General features: G+C 38.4%; 1 protein-coding gene across 4 annotated transcripts in view; it reads right to left on the bottom strand.

The window, feature by feature from the left end:
• Positions 1–21030, bottom strand: part of LOC306868977 (zinc finger protein 536-like) — a 184718-nt gene that overhangs the window by 5174 nt on the left and 158514 nt on the right. For 3 of the 4 annotated variants that reach the window (XM_079415486.1, XM_079415488.1, XM_079415487.1), the window contains one exon: positions 7515–9674. The exons of the other annotated variant lie outside the window; for it this stretch is intronic. In XM_079415486.1, the coding sequence (XP_079271612.1) occupies positions 9583–9674 (92 nt within the window). In that variant the 3' untranslated portion in view covers positions 7515–9582. Of the gene's footprint in view, positions 1–7514; positions 9675–21030 lie in introns of those variants that run through there. 4 annotated transcript variants of the gene reach the window in all.

The following is a 21030-nucleotide window of genomic DNA, read 5'->3' as shown; positions in this document are numbered from 1 at the left end:
AATGCATAACCGTGGAGAGTCAACTGACTCAAAGATCACCTACATCTGACTCATATACTCTCCCTGGGAAATATTCATTTCTGTACTTCAAATGATTTTGAACAACACATAATGTGCTTCTGTAAGCAAAACCATGTCTGCCTATAAGATAAAAAAAGATACTCTAAGCCATTGTGATATTTCAAAGAATATCTATAATGAATCTGTATCTGTACAGGGATTACACAATGCTCTGCACGTGTATGTTTTGGGGCCAGGATTTTCTGCTCTGTGCAGCAAGGGTTGCATTTCCATTTGCTTATACCTTATATCTGGAAACTTTCCTTCTGTGTGTGTGTCTGTGTTTGAGTGTCACCTATATGGAAGAGAAGGAAAAGATAAAGAAAAACAGAGGGAGTGTGTGTCTGGGGAGAACGCAAGCCACAGAAGGTGTGAGCAGTAAAAAGTGATGTACCATCTGTCGGCCAGTAATAACCTGCGTGTTGTAAAGGCTGGGAGATTACTCAGCAAAGAGAGCTTCCAAACACCCAAATCCCTCCGCAACGTTAGTGCGCCACGCACTATCTCTCCCCACCTGCTCCCAAAACCCTGCTGAGGAAGATTCCACACTAAAACCACATCACACCTTCAGATCCACTCGCTCTGATTCGGTAAACAGAAAACAAGTAAAGACACCGCTACAATAGACAGGCATCAAGCTGAACATCTTTACACCTGCACTGTGCTGTTATAATATCTACCGTAGTTAAGTTGTATCATTACAAACTTTAAATGCATTCACATAAATATCAAGAGATTTCCACACAGAAAAAAAGGAACAGTTTGGACTGTTAATGAGCGTCTAGTCAAAATATTTCTCAGACTGAAAGAGAGATTTTATACGACCAAATGCAGCTCTAATGGAAATTGGTTTGTAGTTTGGAGAACTGATGCTGTAGTCTGGCTCTCTGGGGAAAAAAAAACAACACAGAAAAACTTGGATTTGTATGTATCCAAAGCAAACTCTAAAAGCGCCACCGGGGAAGCAGCTCCCATGTTATACACTGAACTAGATTACAAACTCCTGCAGCAGACGTACCTCTTAATACTCTCTCTGTTTCTCAGCTATACATTTCCCAGTCTGCCTGCCACTATATCTCTTTTCAATCTTCCATACTTGGCTTCATTTCTCTCGTTTCTGAACAAATGGAATTATTTGATGTGTTCCAGAGCATTTCGTTTTGTTTTTCCACATGGACATGTCTGAGTAACTGTGTGCAGAAAGTTTCACGGAAGGATTTTTGGGATAATATACCACTTCCTTCACTGAGAGTGCATGAGAGGTGCTGGCAAGGGCCTGCATGGAGCCCCGCGATTGGTCAAGAGTTAGAAAGGCTCATGGGTAAAAGGCAGTGTATACATCATGTGATGAGAGCGATGTGTCAGGCAGTCTCAGCAGGACTGTGTGTCTGTGTGTGGGTATCTGTGTGGCCAGGGGAGGAAGAGTTCATGAGTACTCATCTGCAGTACTGCTCACTTCTCTCCTTTTCTCTCTCCCAATAGAGCATATTGCTGCACATTCTAGTGCTGAGCTGTCACGACAGACACATAATAAATGTCTACGAGTGTGTGCAAGTGTGCCATGTGTGTGTTTGTGCAAAGGAGAGACCATCTCGTACCTGACTACTTTCACTCTGAAAGTGGTCACATTGAATAAAAAGCAGAATTGCCCCTTACAAAAAAAGCACTGTGGCATGGCTGAGTGAAGGAATCAGCACTTTGATATGTATGGGAGAGCAGGGATAATAATAACACTCAATGGAGCGTTGTTAAAAACGTCCAAAGCTTTAAAATGCAATCCTCTAAGTTCTCCCAAAATAAAAAGACAGCTTGAGTATTTGTTTAACAGTTTAGAATGATGTAAAAATGTAATTTGAGGGTTTAATTTAATTTATAATAAATAATTTTAAACAGTCATCATCCCTTTAAAAGTTACATTTTTGCTTTTCTGTTGTTTGTGAGTCAGCACCGATAATGTCTGAAAAAAGGAATAATAATAACCAAATAAAATAAAATGATTAAAAATAGCTGTCTCAAAGCAAGTAGAAATGAAAGTCTAATGCTAGAACACAGATAACCAAAACTTGCCTTTGCCATAACCATATAGCCTTTATTACAATATATTCATTCTTTAAAAAATAATTCAAATACGTACTTCAATTTCAGAACATAGTCTGATGTCTGATGTGTATTAATGTTCATCCTTCATAATCTTAAAATTTAGCCATGTCTGAGCATGTGTTGTACATCACATTAAATATAATTGTTCACATTATAAAGCGTTTTCATTTGTTTATATTCATCACGTACTGTACCACCCTAACAATGAGATATAAAATCGGCCTTTATGTACATGTGATTTAATTGCATCTGACTCAGTTATGTTAATGAATACATTTTATTGAAAAGGTAATGACGGCTGCAATGTCAAAGATATCTGAGATAAAATTTCAAAGACGTAGGTTAAACCTTTTAGAAATAAATGAGCAAAAAACCCAAAAGTGTTGAAATGATCTTTCCTCTGCCAGAATTTTGTGATTACCTTATTCTTGTTATTCTCATAGTACTGTACCATGGTATATAATGGTACCTGGTACATGGACTATCGTGGATGATAGTCTCCAAAACAGGATATTTTGTGGTATTAATATAGTATTAATATATTCAGTAAAAAATACTACAGCCACAAAAATGTAACTAAATACAACATACAAACAAAAATGAAACTAGGGGCAAACTCTGTTTTCTTCTATTAATAAAGTTCACAATTTTATCATCATTGCTGGAGAAAACACACTGTTGCTTTCAAATGCAATGATCGTTTCTTAAGAACTATTAACATTTTACAATAAGATTCAATTTCTATATATTAAATGAAAGTGAATGTAATAACATTTGACGCAAAGCAAGCAGTTGTTTATATAACTCTATATCATCCTTGACAAGATTAAATGATCATTCCAAGCTTTTATTTACAACTTTGTGTCTAAGGAATATAGCTAGAATACCATGATCTATCAGACCGCTGCTCCTCAAGGCCTCCACATTAAAAGACAATCCAAACATTCCCTTTCCCACAAGCCCAGGACTAAGCAGACAGATATACACAGACAGGAACCAAGCCAGAGGATGAAGGTGTGTGTGGCTGAAGCTCCAGCACTCGGTCAGCAGGGGTTGTTCTGCTGGCTATAACATGATCCATGGCTTTCTAATGGCTGAGGAGTAGGGCCGAGCATCAATGCTGGACCTAAGTGCTCATCTGCTCAGGTATCAATAACATTTCCAGTCAGCTTTTATATGCACCATTACTGATCTATTCCCATGCAGACATAGAAATATCGATGAAGGCGACTCAATGAAGACATAATATGTGACTGTTGGCATTTAAGCTACCTGGAAGTACATACAATCGAATAAATTAACTCGCTCTTGTGTTACAACTCTTTCCATGTCTTTCTCTTGAATTTCCCTTCTCCATCTTCTCCTCTCTTCTCATCCTTTCCTTTCTATTTTGTCCCCAGGACCTATTTGTCTGCCGTAAGAGAAATCCCTCAGTTCGGAGGAGTCAGTGGAGAAGGCTTTGGCAGGGGGGGAGGGCCAGGAAGGGCCACCTCCAAATAAGTTCCATTAATCACCCAACACACTCTAATGTAACTAATATTTTACAATTAGAGGAGACAAGACGGAGCTCCGAGCCATCTATCTCTCTTATACCACATGATCATCGATTCATAAGACCCTGCCTGAGAGCTGAGCAAACACACATACACACAAGCACGCACACTCTTGTTAAGTTGCATGTGTATGTGTGTGAGACTGTATGATGAGCATTATGACACGGTGTGTATCCAGACACACAGAGAGCTCTCGAATGGTGACAGATGACTGTTGTCTGCGTGTGTGTAAATGAGAGAGGAAGAGTGCGCAAAAATGTGTAAAAATGTGAAAAGCCTGTCAAAGAACGTCTGATAAGATTGATTACGGATTGACTGCAGATTGAAAATGGAAATAGAGTGCAATTCTCTCTGCAGACAATGCCTTTCTCTTTCAGATATCATTTAGTTGGCCCTAATGACAAGATATGCTACTGAATAAACAGGCTATAACCATGTGACTGACTTAATGGCAGAACAAAAACATAAGGTTTGAGTATTAAAATGTGTGCCACAAACTATCACATCATTTCTATCAAGATTTACTGTGGTAATATCCATTTCTTGAGTGTAATCTTTTATCTGGCGTGTGTTGGTGTTCAAAGATCAGTGTGTTAAGCCTCCATAAGTTGATTTATAGCGCCATCTGGTGGTCTGAATGAAGAATTGCGTTTGCTATAGTACGCAGCCTGCATGCTGGCCAAATGAAAGCCAGCTGAACAAATGAGAGAAAAGAGAGGTTCAAGCGCAGGTCACCATCTGCCTGGTTACAAGTGCTGGCTCACAGCAACCCAACCGCGCTGCCTTCTTAAACACATCAGCTACATACACACTCGCACAAATATGACACCATGACCAGATGGAGTGACACTAATGCGCTGAAATATATATTACAATATGTAAGGGTACAATTTGATATACACGTGTAAACACTGATATTACATATCAGTATATCTTAAATAAATACTATTTTGGAATAGTGACTGAAAGATCACCATTCTTTAAAGTATAACTGCAATACATAGAAAAAAAGAACTAATAATACAACCCCACCCCCCCCCCCCCCCCCAAATTGATTGTTTTCTGTCTTTTCAGTCAAGACAGTTAACTGTATGTGGCATACATGAGCCTAAAGGTATTTTTATTTTCTACCTCTTCTTCTTTTCAAGCAGTGCTTATAAAAACAAACATGAGGGGGGAAAAAACACTTAGAATAAGGTTCAATTCGTCAACATTAATGCATCAGGTATCATGAACTAACAATGAACTTCAAGTTTTTATAGCATTTATTTAATGTTTATATACATTTAGAAAAATAATAATAATAATAATAATATATATATATATATATATATATATATATATAGGCTACACTTCACAGTATATACAGTATACCACACTTCACAGTATATACAGTGTGTATACATACATATATACACACACACACACACGTATATATATATACAGGTCCTTCTCAAAAAATTAGCATATTGTGATAAAGTTAATTATTTCCTGTAATGTACTGATAAACATTAGACTTTCATATATTTTAGATTCATTACAACACAACTGAAGTAGTTCAAGCCTTTTATTGTTTTAATATTGATGATTTTGGCATACAGCTCATGAAAACCCAAAATTCCTATCTCAAAAAATTAGAAAAAAAGTCTAATGTTTATCAGGTTTTTTTTGAGAAGGACCTGTATATATATAAACATATACAGACACACACACACACACACACACACAAATATATATAGATAGAAAGATAAAAACCAAACTCTATCTATCTATCCTGTATACACTCTATTTAAAAAAAAAAAAAGGCTTGACTTTCATCAGTGCTCCACAGCGCTCAACAACTCCAGACAAGCTACACACATGGAGAGGGGCAGGAAAAAGAAACGGTTACTTTTTCAGGATGTGAGTTTTATTAGGTCCAGGCCTTTCTCCATCTGGTCTAGTGTAGCTGATCCGTTTAAAAATTAGTCAGGCGTTGACCTCAGACACCTCCCCTCAACAGGGTCTTGACGGCAGGTTAACACAAATATGGATCCCATCAGACTAAAGGAGATCGGGTTTCCCTCCACCGAGAACCCGCTAACTCACAGGAAAAGGTTAAGAAAAACATGAAATACGGACCTGTAATGGGAAAATGTTCTCTTGGTCTGCGGTGGAAGCGGTGCTCGTGTGTATATGTGTGAGTGAGGATGGTTTTCATGTGTTTGGAGAGCAGGCTCTTATCTCTCTGAGGTATTGACACAACAGGCCCCTGTGCCAAAGGGTGTCAGTTATCGCTTGTCATTGGCCTACGATGAGTGTGTTACGGGGCAAATCCATCTTTAAAAGAGAGCTGGGGAGAGGGAACGTCCTTGAAAGACATGTCCTGTGTTTATGTGTTTCTTTTATACAGTTAATGACATCAGAGAAACAACTGACATGTCTGTTTATTGTATTTAGATCACATGACTGCTTGGAAAGTCAAAAAAAGGTCATTTAATCTCATTTATGCCACATACACTGAATTGAATGTTCACATGGACTATAGAAATTATAGTCTTGACAAAAAAAGTCAAAAAAGGCAGAGAGAAAATTGAAAAAGAGTGGATGAGCATCAATTGGCACACTAGTCTCCAGCTCTCACAGGTTTGGGGAATTAACACGGCTATAGCCCAAGGGTAGAAAGCCACAGTTAGCAGGAACACAGCCGGTAATGTGAGCTGTCATAATCCGCACTGCTCGCAAATCAGACACACGCACGCACACACACACACACACACACACACACACACACACAGGCCATGTACTACACTTAACATGGGAGTTGGGGTGGGGAGAAACAGGAAGATAGAAAAATGTATAATTTTTGCTGTCCATCGTACAAGTCCTCAGCTCACAATAGTATGTTGAAATGTTGCCTGTGTGTGTCTGTGCAATTCTGTTTGAGAGAGGGCTGGGTTTATAATTATTTAGTTGTACAATAGATTCATTTATTTATTTTATCAAAACAGTTTGTTTTTTTTTTTACTTAAAAAGCATTTTTGCAAAGGATGTCACTGACTTATATTACTGATTATATCTTCGGTGTGTATTTGTCTTGTTTGTGGCAGATTTTCCATTATTTTAAATGTAAACCTTATAAATGTGAGGGTAAATGTAATGTATTATGTCTGTAAAAGAAAATGCTCATCAAGGCTCCTTTATTCGTAATTTGTAAAATTGTAAATTCTATTACTTCATTAGAGTCAAAATAACTTTTCTATTTTAAAATATCTTAAAATATAATTTATTAATGCGATGCCAAAGTTGAATTTTCAGCAGCCATTACTCCAGTCTTCCGAAATCATTCTAATATGTTGATTTTGTGCACAAGAAACATTTTATTATTATTATTATTATAAATGCTGAAAAGAGCTGTGTTGCTTATATTTTAGTGGAAACAGTAAAACGATAAAAAGGACAACCTCTGACAAAGAAATATTTTGTAATAGGCCTATTATAAAATCATTTTCTGTCACATTTTATAAATGTAATGTTTAATGGTCTTCATTGAACAAAAGTATCAATTTCTTTAAAAAGTGTATCAGAATTGACATTTTTTATATTTAGTAAAGAGAGGGAGGAATTTAAACATTTTCAAATTTGTATAACTATATAACTATATCTTTTTTTTTTAGTATAGTGCTAAATACAAAATCATGCATGGTACGTTAACATTTACCGCATTTCATTTTCACACAAAACATTTTGTAAGATCAAATTTAAAATTGCAAATATCTGGTCAAATGGCACAAAAACGCTCAGTTGTTCACTCTGGTGTTTCATAGTTTGAATACATTTTATTTCTCATTATAAGTACAGTTCAGTAGTTACAAAACAAAGCATCTGCCATGAGGATACAGCAACCAAATGAAAATCATACAGTCCACAAGACAGCTCAGAGGTGTGGAATGCTCATATATTAGTCCAGAACGACTGAAAGAGAGATATACTACACAGAGGAGGGAGCCAGAAGTGTGCTCATCTATAACCAGTGTATATAGGGATTGGTCAATACATATCCTATCACTGACCCTCCCTGTCATAATTCCTTTACCTTACGTAACCTGTACTAGTTTACTGAAACTAGTTCACTAAACAGACTTGTTTGTCTTTCTTTTTTATTAATTGTAGCATTTAAGAGAGTTGCATGGAAACTATAAAAACTATTTTTTTTTAGAAATATTTTTTGGAAAGAGGACAACTAAAGAATATATCTGAAGAAAACAGACTCGAACGCATTGGAGTCTACACACAATGACTTACTGGGAAGTTCATTGAATTGATTCTCAAAGCAACAGTGATGAGCATCATAAGATGAGATAGTTTGAACTACACAGACCAAATCAGCAGAGTTCACAAAAGAATTGAGAGAATATCAGTTCACAACGTCAAGGGACGCACAAACACGCACGCACACACGCACCTTCATTGTCCATTAGCGATCTGCGTACTGTATAGACTGGTTTTTCATTTACTGTCACAGTGCAAAATACTTCAGGGGGGAAACCTCGGTTTGTATTTGCTTGCATGAGGCATGGGTATATATAATGTATGGATTTATACGCTTGCAGCAACAGAAGAAGATTGTCGATCTTTCTTTTTTTCCTTTTCTTTTAATGTTATTGGTATTTTACAAAGGTGAAAGGCAAAAATTACAGTACTAGAGAAGAAAACTCCAATCTAATACCTACACTCTAAAACAGCTAGCTTTGTAAATGCAACAACGCATGACTGTATCTATGGCTAGACAATACTTGTTTCTTGTTTGCATGTTTCTTTTCTTATTTTTCTTTAATAATTGAATACATCAAACCATTTCAGTAGTCAGTAACACTTTGCAACACTGATTGGTGGCAGTATATTACAAACACAATCTCATAACCAGAGTACTTGAAGTGAGCAAGACTGAGATCAAAGCATGTAGGGTTAGGGGCCGCGTTTCTGTTTGATTTCTGCAGGCTGCACGTTCGCAGTCTCCTTGGCTCGTGCCGTCTCATCAGACACGCTGGGTGTAAACTGGTTCTTCTGTCACCTCGGTTGGTTTTCGTCTCGAATGCTACGGCAGAGTTCAGCTCTGAACGTCTCACAAACACATCGTGAAATCACGTCGCCAGTTCTCAAAGAAAAAGGCATAGCTTCCCTTTTTTTTTTTTTTAAACGCAGCGTTCTCATTTCCTGAAAGTACTGGATTGTCGTTCTTCTGCTTTGACGTCCAGGCACTGACTGCTGAGAGTGTGCTGATTACAAAGGAGTGTGCTTGGTCTCCAAACATGTAGTGGATTGGTCCAAACTTCCAGAGGAACGGGAGCCTCAGACAGATAACACTGGTGAAGTTTCAGTGGGCAGTGAGAAACACCGACAGAGAGAGAGAGAGAGAGAGAGAGGGAGGGAAGTCTGTTCAGTTTCTCGCTCTCTCATTCTGAGACTGGCAACTGGCCGCCATCTTGGTTCAAGGAATGTGTTGCTCTGAGGGACAAGCACTTCAAAGTTTCCTCACTAGGTCAAAGTCAAAAAAGCAATTAAAAACACAGAAAGTATTTATCAGCTACACAAGGGAGGTTTCAAGACACATAAAACACAGGAAGCAAAAAAAACTTTTTTTTTCCTTGTTTCCAGCTCACTAAACATCAACAAATCTTCTCTCCTTCATCCAGCGAGAACACTCGTGCAGGAAACCATCTGAGCTGTCCATTTTATTAGTCTTTTTTTTTCTCTCTCTTGAAGTCTTTTATGTTAAATAATGCTTTTGATAAGATAATGTCCTTCATAGTCACAGTCCTCTTCCTCTTTTTCCGCCGCCTGTTCTTGGCCGCTCAGTCCAGTAGGGGGAGGTGATGTTAGTTTCTGATTAGTCCTGCATCTCTGTGTCAGTTAGGCTATGTTCAGGGGTAAGAGCAGGACCAAACCGTCGGGATGCCTCTTCCTCCGCCCACAGATGAACTACGGTTAAGAGAACAAACGCAGATTAACACCACCACCTGTGTCCTTCCTCTCTCTCTCTCTCTCTCTCTCTCTCTTTCACACAAATGCATACAACTTTGACAGACCATTATTAACAGAAAAAAGGAAGAGAGTCGAATCAAATCATATTATTATGTTTGTTGTGATTCATTTTAAATTGGCATCTGGGATTTTGGTAACACTTCAAGGACATGAAATTCAAAGAACTCTCATGGCAATTAGCCTGTGATGATGACTATGACCATCGGTAATGATTAAAACGGGTTTTATAGAGTCCCAGTGATTTAAGGTCCACTTAAGTGTTAGCAAAATGTACATACTTTGATGCCCTTGAACAACAAAAGGGTTTTTAACAACAATAATTATTAAAAACACATTTTGCTTTTGATCACATAATTATGATTTCATACAAACAAAATGATCTGATATAAGGTGCATTTGTAAAGAAATGAACGACCAATGTAATGCCTTTGTGTTTGTGTGTCATATGTACCGTTCACCTCTAATGGCACTAAAGAAAACACATTTTGTGAATTATTAGATAAAACGTTAGATATGGGAGGAGGGTAATTTGAATACTTTTAGACTTCTTCCAGCTCTAATATAAAGATATAAATATATAAAGTCTTCTAATATAAAGACAATAACTCTCTGAACATTGCACTTGTGCAACTGCTGAAGTTTGAATCCGGTGAAAATGCTTACTGCTTTTTTTCCTATTTATGTGCTATCGCCATTTGAACTAAATAATATAAATGTTGTTTAATTCCCTCTACAAGCCCTAAGAAAATTATTTGGCAATAAAATCTACAGAGTGCATTTCCGAGTCGTGTTCTTTTTTAAAGTGCCTCTATGAAAATGACAAAATGAAATTAAAACATGCATTTATTTGAGTGTGCTCTCACAAGAAATGTTATGGAAATGAAACGAGGAGTCAGTTCTCCCCTAATAATGGAATAAAACATCGTCATTTAGATTTGCCAAAGAGCAATAACGCTGACGCCCACTCGCTTTGCATTATGCGCACATCTGAGGCGTGCACTTCTTTAACAGACACACTTTCCACTCGGATGTCAGACGCTTCTGAAATTGCTGATAGAGATTAAGAAAAATAATTAACCACTTTTGCGTTCTCAGATACAAATTATTATTGCACAAATAAAATAAAAAAAAATTATGTATATTTTATCACGCTTTTTTTTCCTCACAACTGACAAACTGAAAAAAAAATTATCATCAATTATCATTTTTTTAAGGTAAGTGGTTGCACACAATTCATTTTAGCTACATCAAAAAAAAAAAAAAAGTTGAAATTTAGTCAACTAAATTTGTTTATTTAAATGTAGCTAAAATAAATTGATTGCAACCACTTACTTAAAAAAAAAAAGAAAGTAAATTCAATTAATAATTTTTTTCAGAGTACTATTTGAGAAATTGCAAGATAAATATTTATAAATATAAGAAAATCTAATTATTTATTTGTTTGTTTGTTTACGGTCATCTTGAATTTATACTGATAGCAAATGTGGCTAAAACATTTTCAGCTACTGATGCATTTACAGAAATACCTACCCATAATTTATTTATTTCTCAAACAAAAAAGGGCCCAATAAAACAGGTTACCCGAAGAGTAGAATTTGACTGCTCCCTATAAAATAAAACAGTTTTTACTAGGCTACTTGTGTCTGGAGTCTTCATCTCATGTCTACACCATTAAAACTTATCTTTTAACATTTTTAAAATGTACAATTTATTTATTTGTACTTAAAAAAATTAAGTGCATCTTTAAAATTAATAGCAGACTTGCCAGGATAAGCAAATCAAAACAATGGGTTCTCTCAACTGCTTAGACTGAAGGATGCAATGCACAGTTTGTCCAGGAGATGGCAGTACAAGCCCCCGAATTAGCAATCCACCCAAATTCATGTTGAAAATAAGATCTTGTTACTCAATGTCATTTTCCTTTAACCTGCTGATATTTCATGTTAATCCACAGATAAAGTGGTTGTTATTTATCAAATCTGAAGTGATTGGCAGTGTTTTTAAAGACTATACTGCGGTCACAGCTCTACAGCTGTCTGATGGCATTTTTTTTGTGTGTGTCCGTGAGGAAATTAAGATAATCATAACCATAATGATAATAAATTACATTCTCGAGTTTTAAAAACGCCTGGTCTCCCAGGGGCCAGTGCTCTTCGTGACTTCCTCTTAAAGAAAGTTCTGGTAATGAGTTACAGATTCCGCCCCATATTTGATTTTCACTGTTCATTAACTAAGCCACCTGGAATGTTATTATTTAAGGACGCCATTTCTTTTCCCCAAACAACTGCCACTGCGATCTGGAGACTAGCACACCAACTTTATGATCCTCGCAACTTTTTTTTCTCCTCCTGTTCTGATCAATTTTGAAGTCTCCCTGTCCGCATGTGGAGTGATTGCTTAATTATTTCAACACCCTAGAAATCTTTATCATACTCTGGCCTGTCAAATTATGTTGTTATCGGTCTGTTTTCTCACAGGTTGAACCATGAGCCTTTGATTGTCCAAGTATTCGTTTTCCTTGCTTTCAGGTTCAATTATTTTTGCATGATCAATATTATTACTTCATGACCTTAGAAGTTACTCAGTTTAAAACGGTCATGAAAATGGCATGCCGTCCACCACTGAATAAGAAGCAAGAAAATGTGTCGCCCTCTACTGCTCAAGCCTGATATTACACTCTCACTGTAAGACAAGAGAGGGCCCTGGAAAGTAATACAAGACATATGGTAAGAGGACACATAGCTCCAGGATCCATCTTATGTTAATACATGTGTCATGCTTAACAGAACGGCTAAATGAAAAGGCAGACAGAACAATAGCACAGCACAAGGCTGGAAGCAAGCTCCGTTAACAAGGGCCAGTACACTTGGGGAAAAGAAGGGCTGTCTAGAGTCAAAGTCCTGACATTTCCTAACTGCTTCTTATTATTCCCGGACCACAGAGTTAAGGCATAGAGCGCTCCCATCTAAAACACTGGGCTGCTTTATACCCCGACCTCCCTCAGGTATTCTATTTTTACCATGAAATCTACTTAGTGTATATTTGTGTTTCAAAGGCCCGCTCGTTTTAGGTTTCCTGAGAACAGGGGTCATTTAATTGGAGGAAAATGTGAGGATATGAATTTCTGAACTATTGAATACATGTTTAAGCAATCAGATAAGGCAGAACATGCATTATGGAAAGGAGTAGGGGACATTTATTTTGCACATGGCCTCTTGACTGATACGTTTACCACATTATGTAGCTACTAAGTGCTTAGGCCATTTGCAATATCCTCTGTTTAAAAGAAAACTTGAGTTGAGCTGTTTTTGGTAGTCTGAAAGTCTCTGTTTTTCGATATGAATGAAGTCTAGATGTAAGTGATGTGGTTCGCCACCATCTCCTGCTGAACACAAACACAACACACACTGCACATTCTGCCACGGAGGGTGGCTTTGTTCTCTCCCAGGCATCCGGTGCTGCTGGAAAAGAGTTGTTTTTGGCAAAGGTAGACCTCATTGTACAGCCCAGTATTTATAAATATGTAAATAAGAGTCAGCGTGCGAATACACACACACACGCAAACACACATATATGCGGGCCGAACGCAAGGAAGTGCACCCAAATCATATTTTTAGAAGGTTTTAATGAATACAGGATGTTTATGAATACCATTTGTAGTGATTCACAAAGACTAGAAGAATCCTCGCACACCACCCCCTCCTCGCCCCTCAAAGCGAAAAAGAAACCCAATTTTTCTGGAGGAAACAGCAGAATTGTGTGTTCGGTGCTTGTGTGGGTTCAGATTGCCTTTAGATAAGTATACAGAGGAGCACAAAGAAGCAGGCGACCTCATGCATGTGGCACACTTGAAAAACATGCTTTTTTCATGTTAAAATGCACCGCGAGGAAAGGACGGCTGTGAAGGTAAAACAAACTGCGTGTTTGGTACTCTGCCGGGTGACTAGGCAGCAAGTAAACCTGCTTCAGATGATAGAGAACGACACCAAAACTGTTTATCTTGCACGTATTAACCAGAATGAGAGAAACATCCACAGGCAAACCAGACTCAAGAAGAGGAAACGAGGCAGTAGCTCTCAATTCCGGGGAAAACGGAGGGCTGGGATGTGGATGTGTCTTGCTCTCTGACTCAGTCTATTTCTGGGGCAGAGATTCTCACACTGATACTACCTCCACTGAGCAATTTAAAGCCAAACACTGATGTTGCAATCTGTCTTCTGTGCCTGATAGCGCTTTTCTCCCTCTCTAACCCAAATTACTTTCTTTTCATATCTAATTATATTTGCTAATGATCTTATAAGGGGATAATGGAATGTGCTTGATCTATTACCTTTTTTTACAATACATAAATACAATACAAATGGCTATGCAGCACTTTGAAATTTTCCATCATCCATTTCAAGCAAAGCGAAGAGAGAATATTTAAACAATATCTAAATTTTACCACTACCGCAATACAAATCTCTTTGCTCGTTCAAAGCTACTAAAGGGCATTCAGAGGAGCAATTTGTCCGACTACACTGTGGTCTTTTCATGCCTGCTCACTTGTGTGCTCATTCACTAACAGGTTGTGAGGGGGTGACCGCCAGGCCATGACCTCCGCCCCGGCATATTGAGTGCGGACAAACACGGCTAAGTAAATGAAAAGACACGTTTTAGGAACACATACGAGTGCTTTAACCAGCATCCAAGCAGATTTGAATGTTTCTTCCGGACTCCGTATTCTCTCCAGAGGTCATCTCTCTGTTTTTGTGCACTGTTGTTATGAATATTCCCGTCGGCCAAGCCCCGCCCCAGTCTAAGCCTCTCCCCATTCTTCCCTCAGTCTTTTTCCCACAGGCCCGGCGATGGCCACGGCATGACAGCCGCACTAAACCCCCCGCATTAATGGAAGGAAATGGCATTCGATCTCCATTTGATCTCCTAATCATTTCTGCTGAAATGATAATTAGCGTCCTCACAATCCTCCGACTGTGAGAGAACATTGTAAAATAAAACAGCGCTCTTGTAGCAGAAATTACGCTTCACTCAACAGCCGCTAGTTTTCAGTAACAAATACGTTCTTCTCGTACGTATATTTACGTAGGTCTCCGAAACGCGCACACACTCGGGCCTGGTCCGCTGGCGACTGCTGTCTGTGATTCTTTTCAACTGACATAATCCTGATTGATTCGTTCAGCAGATAAAAACTCAGTCCACTTGTGCCCTTTACTGCTGGAACATAATACGGCTCTTTATTCTGCAACAATGTAACATAATGGCGTCGGAATGTGAGGAGGAAAAAAACATTAGGGCTGCGTCTTAAATGACTGTGACACTCTGCGGTTCAAGCTCAAGCTGTGGTATAATGTAAAAGAGAGAAAGGAGGAAGAATGAGGGAGAGGTGAAGGGAGGGCGAGGGGGAAAAGAGAAAAATCATTAAGCACAGATTACCAGAGTGCCCCACTAACAAGGTCGAGGCAGGGCTGCTGGTAAAAGTTGCCATTGTCTGTTTCTCTTAAATGTGTGCACCTCACATTTCCCTCTGATGAGATTTGGGTTACGTTGTTTTAAATTCTTTGCTTCATGTCCGACCCCCCTCTCGTGCGTTTTTAAAAAAGAATCTTTTGTTTGACAACAGGAAGACATGAGGTCATTTTTTGTTCATCAGGACGATTGGAGAATGAATCATGCTTTTTATTTTGCAGGGCTTGCTTAAATAGGCCAAACACACACACACACACACACTCGCAGCATGAAGTTTTTGTGTCATTTCAATTAGGAAAATGTAGATTTCCAAGGGAAAATGTAAAATATTTAGAAACAGAGAAATTTTAACTGAAATTTCCCTGAATTTGGATTGAGGTAGCAAACTTGGCTGCAGAATGCAAATGCAGTTTGATTCTGAAAGTAAGGAATTTAAATGAAATCAAATTCAAATAAATTCATATCATTGTAATTTTTAATTAGAAAAGCAAAGTTCAAGATAAATCTTAAAAATGTTTTGAAGTGTTTCAGATAGATAGATAGATAGATAGATAGATAGATTATATTTATTAATAATTAATTATTAATTATATTTATTGAATTTATTAAAGATTATATAAACTATATAATATAATGCAATAGTTTATTAAATATTTTATAAACGTAAATTTTTATATATATATATATATATATATATATATATATATATATATATATATAAATAACTGTCGACTAGGGTGGAAGAATACTTAATTTCTCAGAATACATTATTCGTGCTTATATTTTTTTTATTACAATTCAGTAAATTCAATTTACTGTGGAGTGTGGCAATTTCAATTAAAAACCACAGTCATGAATTCAAAGGCAGCCAGTTCTTCAGTTCTGAATTTTGTATGACCCAGACATACACATGAATGCAAAGTTTTGCTTTTGTCGCAACCGCTTCCTACATGGCGTATACAAAAACAATGAGTAGCAGGAAACAAACAGCATTTAATGTGCTGTAAGAAAATGAGAAAAAAAAAAAACTTAAGCTCATCACAAAGGAGACCAACAGACGCAGCCTCATTCATAAACATTCAGTGTCTGAGATGTTCCTATAGGATCGTGTTCAGCAGGCCTCTCTCTCTCTCTGTCTCGCGTATGTGTTGTATTAATTGTGAGTCCTAATCTAGAAGAGTCGGGGGTCCCTGGAGCTAGCAGTGCTATTATTCGCGCAAGCATCGCGCACCGCACCGCTCTCGCTTACTAATTTTGTACGACGTTGCACCGCTCAGTCGAGGGAACGCACCGCCGAACGCTGCGTCTGAGTCAGTCAGACAGCTCCAGACGAGGTCCCTTTAGTGCCACGCTGTCAGTCACTTTATATGTTGTGAAATAGAGAGAATGAAAAGAGAAAGGGAGAGAATGAGCGAGAGACAGAATGTAGAAACAGAACAAGTCCTTTTATCCTGCTCGGCGGGACCTGTCAGTGCCACCTTCTATCTGGTTTCCCAGCAGTCCCAACACAGCAACTATCAGAGGGAACCTGACATCCACACACCACGTTTTCCAGGGGGGAAGGAAATCATGAGAGCGGTCCCACACAAGCGAGCAGCTACTACATACTCTCCTCAGATCAAGCAACGGTCTCTCGTAAGAGAAGAAAAGAGAGAGAGATTTGGATGTTTTAAGTGGGAATGTAGGCTGACAGGCTTTTGCTGCTTCTGACATGTGATAGAAACTAGGTTTGCGTCTCCCTGTGTTCATTTTGGAGTTTGGATGGAGATGAGAGAGTGAGTGTGTCGCAGCTTAAGCACTGATAGTTCTGTCTTAACAGCTCTTTATTCTCGCACACACGTCGCTCTTTTGACTCCAGGCACCTCCGGAGTCACTTCTATTTTTCTCCACATTTGCAGGCCTTTTTTGTTTGTTTTTAGAGGAAGGAAACGGCTCCTAATCCATACGTGACACACACATCCATGCATGCGCAGCACATTTCATGGATTGCAGTGCGGGAAAATCACCAGCACCTGGCTGAGTGTTTTTTTTTAAATATGATTTTGCCTGCTTCCCCACCGGTCTCTGATGATTCAACAGTTCCCGCTCTAACATCTGCTACTTACTCTTACTGGGTCTCAATTAAGACAGCAGTATTTATGAATCTGCTCTTATTTACATTTCTATTTTTCTGCATATGTGCATGAGCGGCGGCCAAAACAGCCCCTCTGCCCCACACAGCACGCAGATGTTTCTTCAGCGAGGCCAAGAGGTGAGTGCTCGGTTTGAGAAGAGCAAAGCAAGAGTGCGAGCTAAACAGAGAGAGATTTAGGACTGCAAGATTTGCAGCTTCGCTGTCACACAGATGAGGGCTCCTACTCTCAGGTGATTGTAAAATATGGGAGTTTGATTGAGGGATTGTGGAATTGGTGAAAGCCATTTCCCCCGTTAAAGAGAGGTGGTTGGTGTTGGAAAAGCCCACCTGTGTGTGTACGTGCGTGTGAGAGGAGCGTGTAAAAATTTGTGAGCCGAGGGATTGCTTTAATTAACTACAGTCCTTTTTTAGTTTTTAAGTGTTTGTGTTTGCTTTCAAGTCAAGGTGTTTTTAATTAAATCATCATGTTCCTCCTATTTGGCAATCACAATGCCCTTCAAAAAGCAATACTTTTTTCTTTTTTTCCCCCCAGACATACATTACATGTCCTACAGTACGGAGAGGCCCAAACAATACATGCATACGTATACACACACTACCATTTAAAGTTTAGGGTCAGTAACGATTTTTTCATGTTTTTGAAAGCAGTCTCTTATGCTCAAGGCTTCAGTGTCACATGATCCTTCGGAAATCATACTGATTGCTTTTTTGTGCTCAAGTATAATTTCTATATAATTTTTATATTTCAAGTATAAAAGCTTTCCACTATACTCTGGAACATGGAAACAGGGATTTGATCCCATTCAGATATAGTGACGCCAGGTACAATTGCTTGCAGTCGCCGTTCCAATTCATCCCAATGGTGTTCAATGGGATTTATGCTTTGTGCAGGCAAATCAAGTTCTTTCACACCAGACTTTTCCCCAAAGGGAGTCTGTTTGTCAGAGGAGATTGCATGGCTGTATCTTGGATTTTGTGCACCTGCTAGTAATGAGTGTAGCTGAAACAACCAAATATGTTCATTTGAAGAGGGTGTTCACATACTTTTACCCAGTACTACATAAATCTTCTACATAAAATGTATGGTTTTTCTTTTATGCCAAAATCATTAGGATATTAAGTACAGATCATGTTCCATGAAGATATTTTGTAAATTTCTTACCATAAATATATCAAAACTTAATTTCTGATTAGTAATATGCATTGCTAAGAACTTCATTTGGACAACTTTAAAGGTGATTTTCTGAATATTTAGATTTTTTTGCACCCTCAGATTCCAGATTTTCAAATAGATGTATCTCGGCCAAATATTGTCCTATCCTAACAAACCATATCAATGGAAAGATTTTATTATTTCATTTTATTTATTCAGCTTTCAGATGATGTATAAATCTCAATTTGGAAAAATTTACACTTAAGACTGGTTTTGTGGTCCAGGGTCACATTTTTCTAACATCTGTTGATTGTTAGTGTGGCCATGTCTTGGACTCTGAGAGTATATACTTGAATAAAGTGCCAGATTATGTTAAAGAAATTAATACACACCTCACAAAGGCTAACAGTTAGAAGTGTCAGTGTATTGGTTTCAACAGACCACTCATGTCTTTAATAAACAGTAATGTGTTTCCATCACACACAAGTGCCTAATCATGCCAACCTAATGATGCCATTAGAAGAAACAAACACAAATTACATCAGAATGGCATAAAAGCCTGGTATTATTCCATCTAATAGATATATAATCATGGGAATTCAATGCGAAAATACACCTGAGATCATTAAACACAGAACACTAGAGTATAGAGATCCAGGGTTATATGTGCACCAGAAACGAAGCCTTTGTTTACCTTTTATTTATTTACTAGCACAAGTAAAGCGCTGTTGAATATGAAATGTCAAACTATTTATGTGCAGTGTAAGCACTTAAGGCAAGGCTTTTTAGTTTTTGACACAACCTGTAAACAACAGAAGATCTAACGTTCTCTGTAAAGACCAAACATGAGTTGGCAGATATGAAAGCATTTATCCAGGGAAACAAGAATATGACTATTTATGCAGACAATAGCAGAGGGGGAAAAAAAAACAGTACTTTCGTTTCTCGAAATCCACTTCACACTCTTAAAGACCTCTTCTCTTTAGATATGGCAATTTTATCAATTAGAAATGCTTTTTAGTCTATTTCAACCTAAATAGCTGCTTCTATGGCCAGTCAAGGAACAGCAAGTCTCTCAAATGTGTTATTAATAATTCATCTGAGAATGCTGTTTATGAAGTTCGGGAGGCAGGTCTAATAAGCATGGACAGCATCTAATACGCCATGTGCTGGACAAAGCGCTTTTGAGAATCATTACTTTGTGTGCTTGTCTAATTGAGACTTCATAAATTACCCAGTAGGGCTCGACTCACTGCAGATTGCTCCCTGCCTTCGCTTGAACGATACGCCGCGCATTTTCTCCAGAGTCACATCATTTTTGAGTGCACATAAATGCAGGCACGTGAAAACAGTAATGGCAAATACGTAAATAATAATAACAATACAACTGTATCAAGTAAAATAAGCCAAAACGGCGAGCGAATAAAGGTCCTTTCTGTTTAACATTTCAGTACAATCACAACAATTATCTGCTTTTCCTCACTTTTCTCGGCTCTCATTGTTTTTGGCAGGCAGATCCATAACATTCTTTTTGTTCTACTTTGGTCTCCTCCTTTTTCCCAAGCCTGAGAAACTTCAGACATGAGAACCCTTAGCCGCCTCTAATATAAAACCAGTGAAATTTACCTAGGATTATAAGTCATTGACAAATAACCTTGCTGATAGATGCGAACTAGATTTTGTTCAAAGCACTCTGACAGCCTCAAAAGAGATTAGTGGAGTTCTTATCAGGTCAGGGGTGTCACGGGGGAAATGTGTTTAAAGTCACATTGATTTATTGAAAGATTTTCCAATAAGAAGACTTCTCTCGACTCTCAGACGTGTGTGTGTGTGAGAAAGAGAATCTAGCGTAGTCATTGTGAACTCTGCAGGACTACAATGGGGATTTTTTTTTTTAAAACAATTGTAAGACCGACACACAGACCCCAAATAAACACAAGAGGTCTTTGATGGCCGGGTAAAACTACACTGCATTTCCTTTCCCTTTCCCATCATCTACTGCAAGCTGTTCTTGCAGACAAAATAGCAATAGATGGCCGACATACACATGAACGTTAACACGCACCCACAAATACACACACATACACACTGACAAGCAAGCATAATAAGATCCTTTGTTCCTGCAGGCATTCATTTGACACTATTACCTTCTTAAGAGTAATTATGAATCTTTTCAGAAAGCTGGATTGTGGGAACCGTTGGGTTTGGCCCCGGATCCACCCAGCAGCAGCAAATGGATGAGAGAAAAAACTCACGAGTATCACTCTGCACCCCTGTCAGAGAAATGTCATTACCCCTGTATCTCTCTCCCAGTCTTGCAGTCTTTCACTATCCCGTCTTCTTCCCCCCTCCCAAACAACCCGCTCTTTCTCTCTCTCTCTCTCGTTCCCTCACACTCCCGCTGCTTCGTTTGATCTCTGAGGTCCACTGGAACCCTGGAAAGCTATTCCAGCATTTGCGGTCCGTCAGAGTCCTGTGGAGAACCTTCTGGATGTGTTGGTGTGTCCAGGCTGTAACCCTTCCTGCTGACATGGCTCTCC

The sequence above is a fragment of the Barbus barbus genome (genome assembly GCF_936440315.1).
Source record: "Barbus barbus genome assembly, chromosome: 1".
NCBI classification, from domain to species: domain Eukaryota; kingdom Metazoa; phylum Chordata; class Actinopteri; order Cypriniformes; family Cyprinidae; genus Barbus; species Barbus barbus.
Note: the sequence above shows the minus strand (reverse complement) of the source record. Positions and strands in the feature narration are given on the sequence as shown.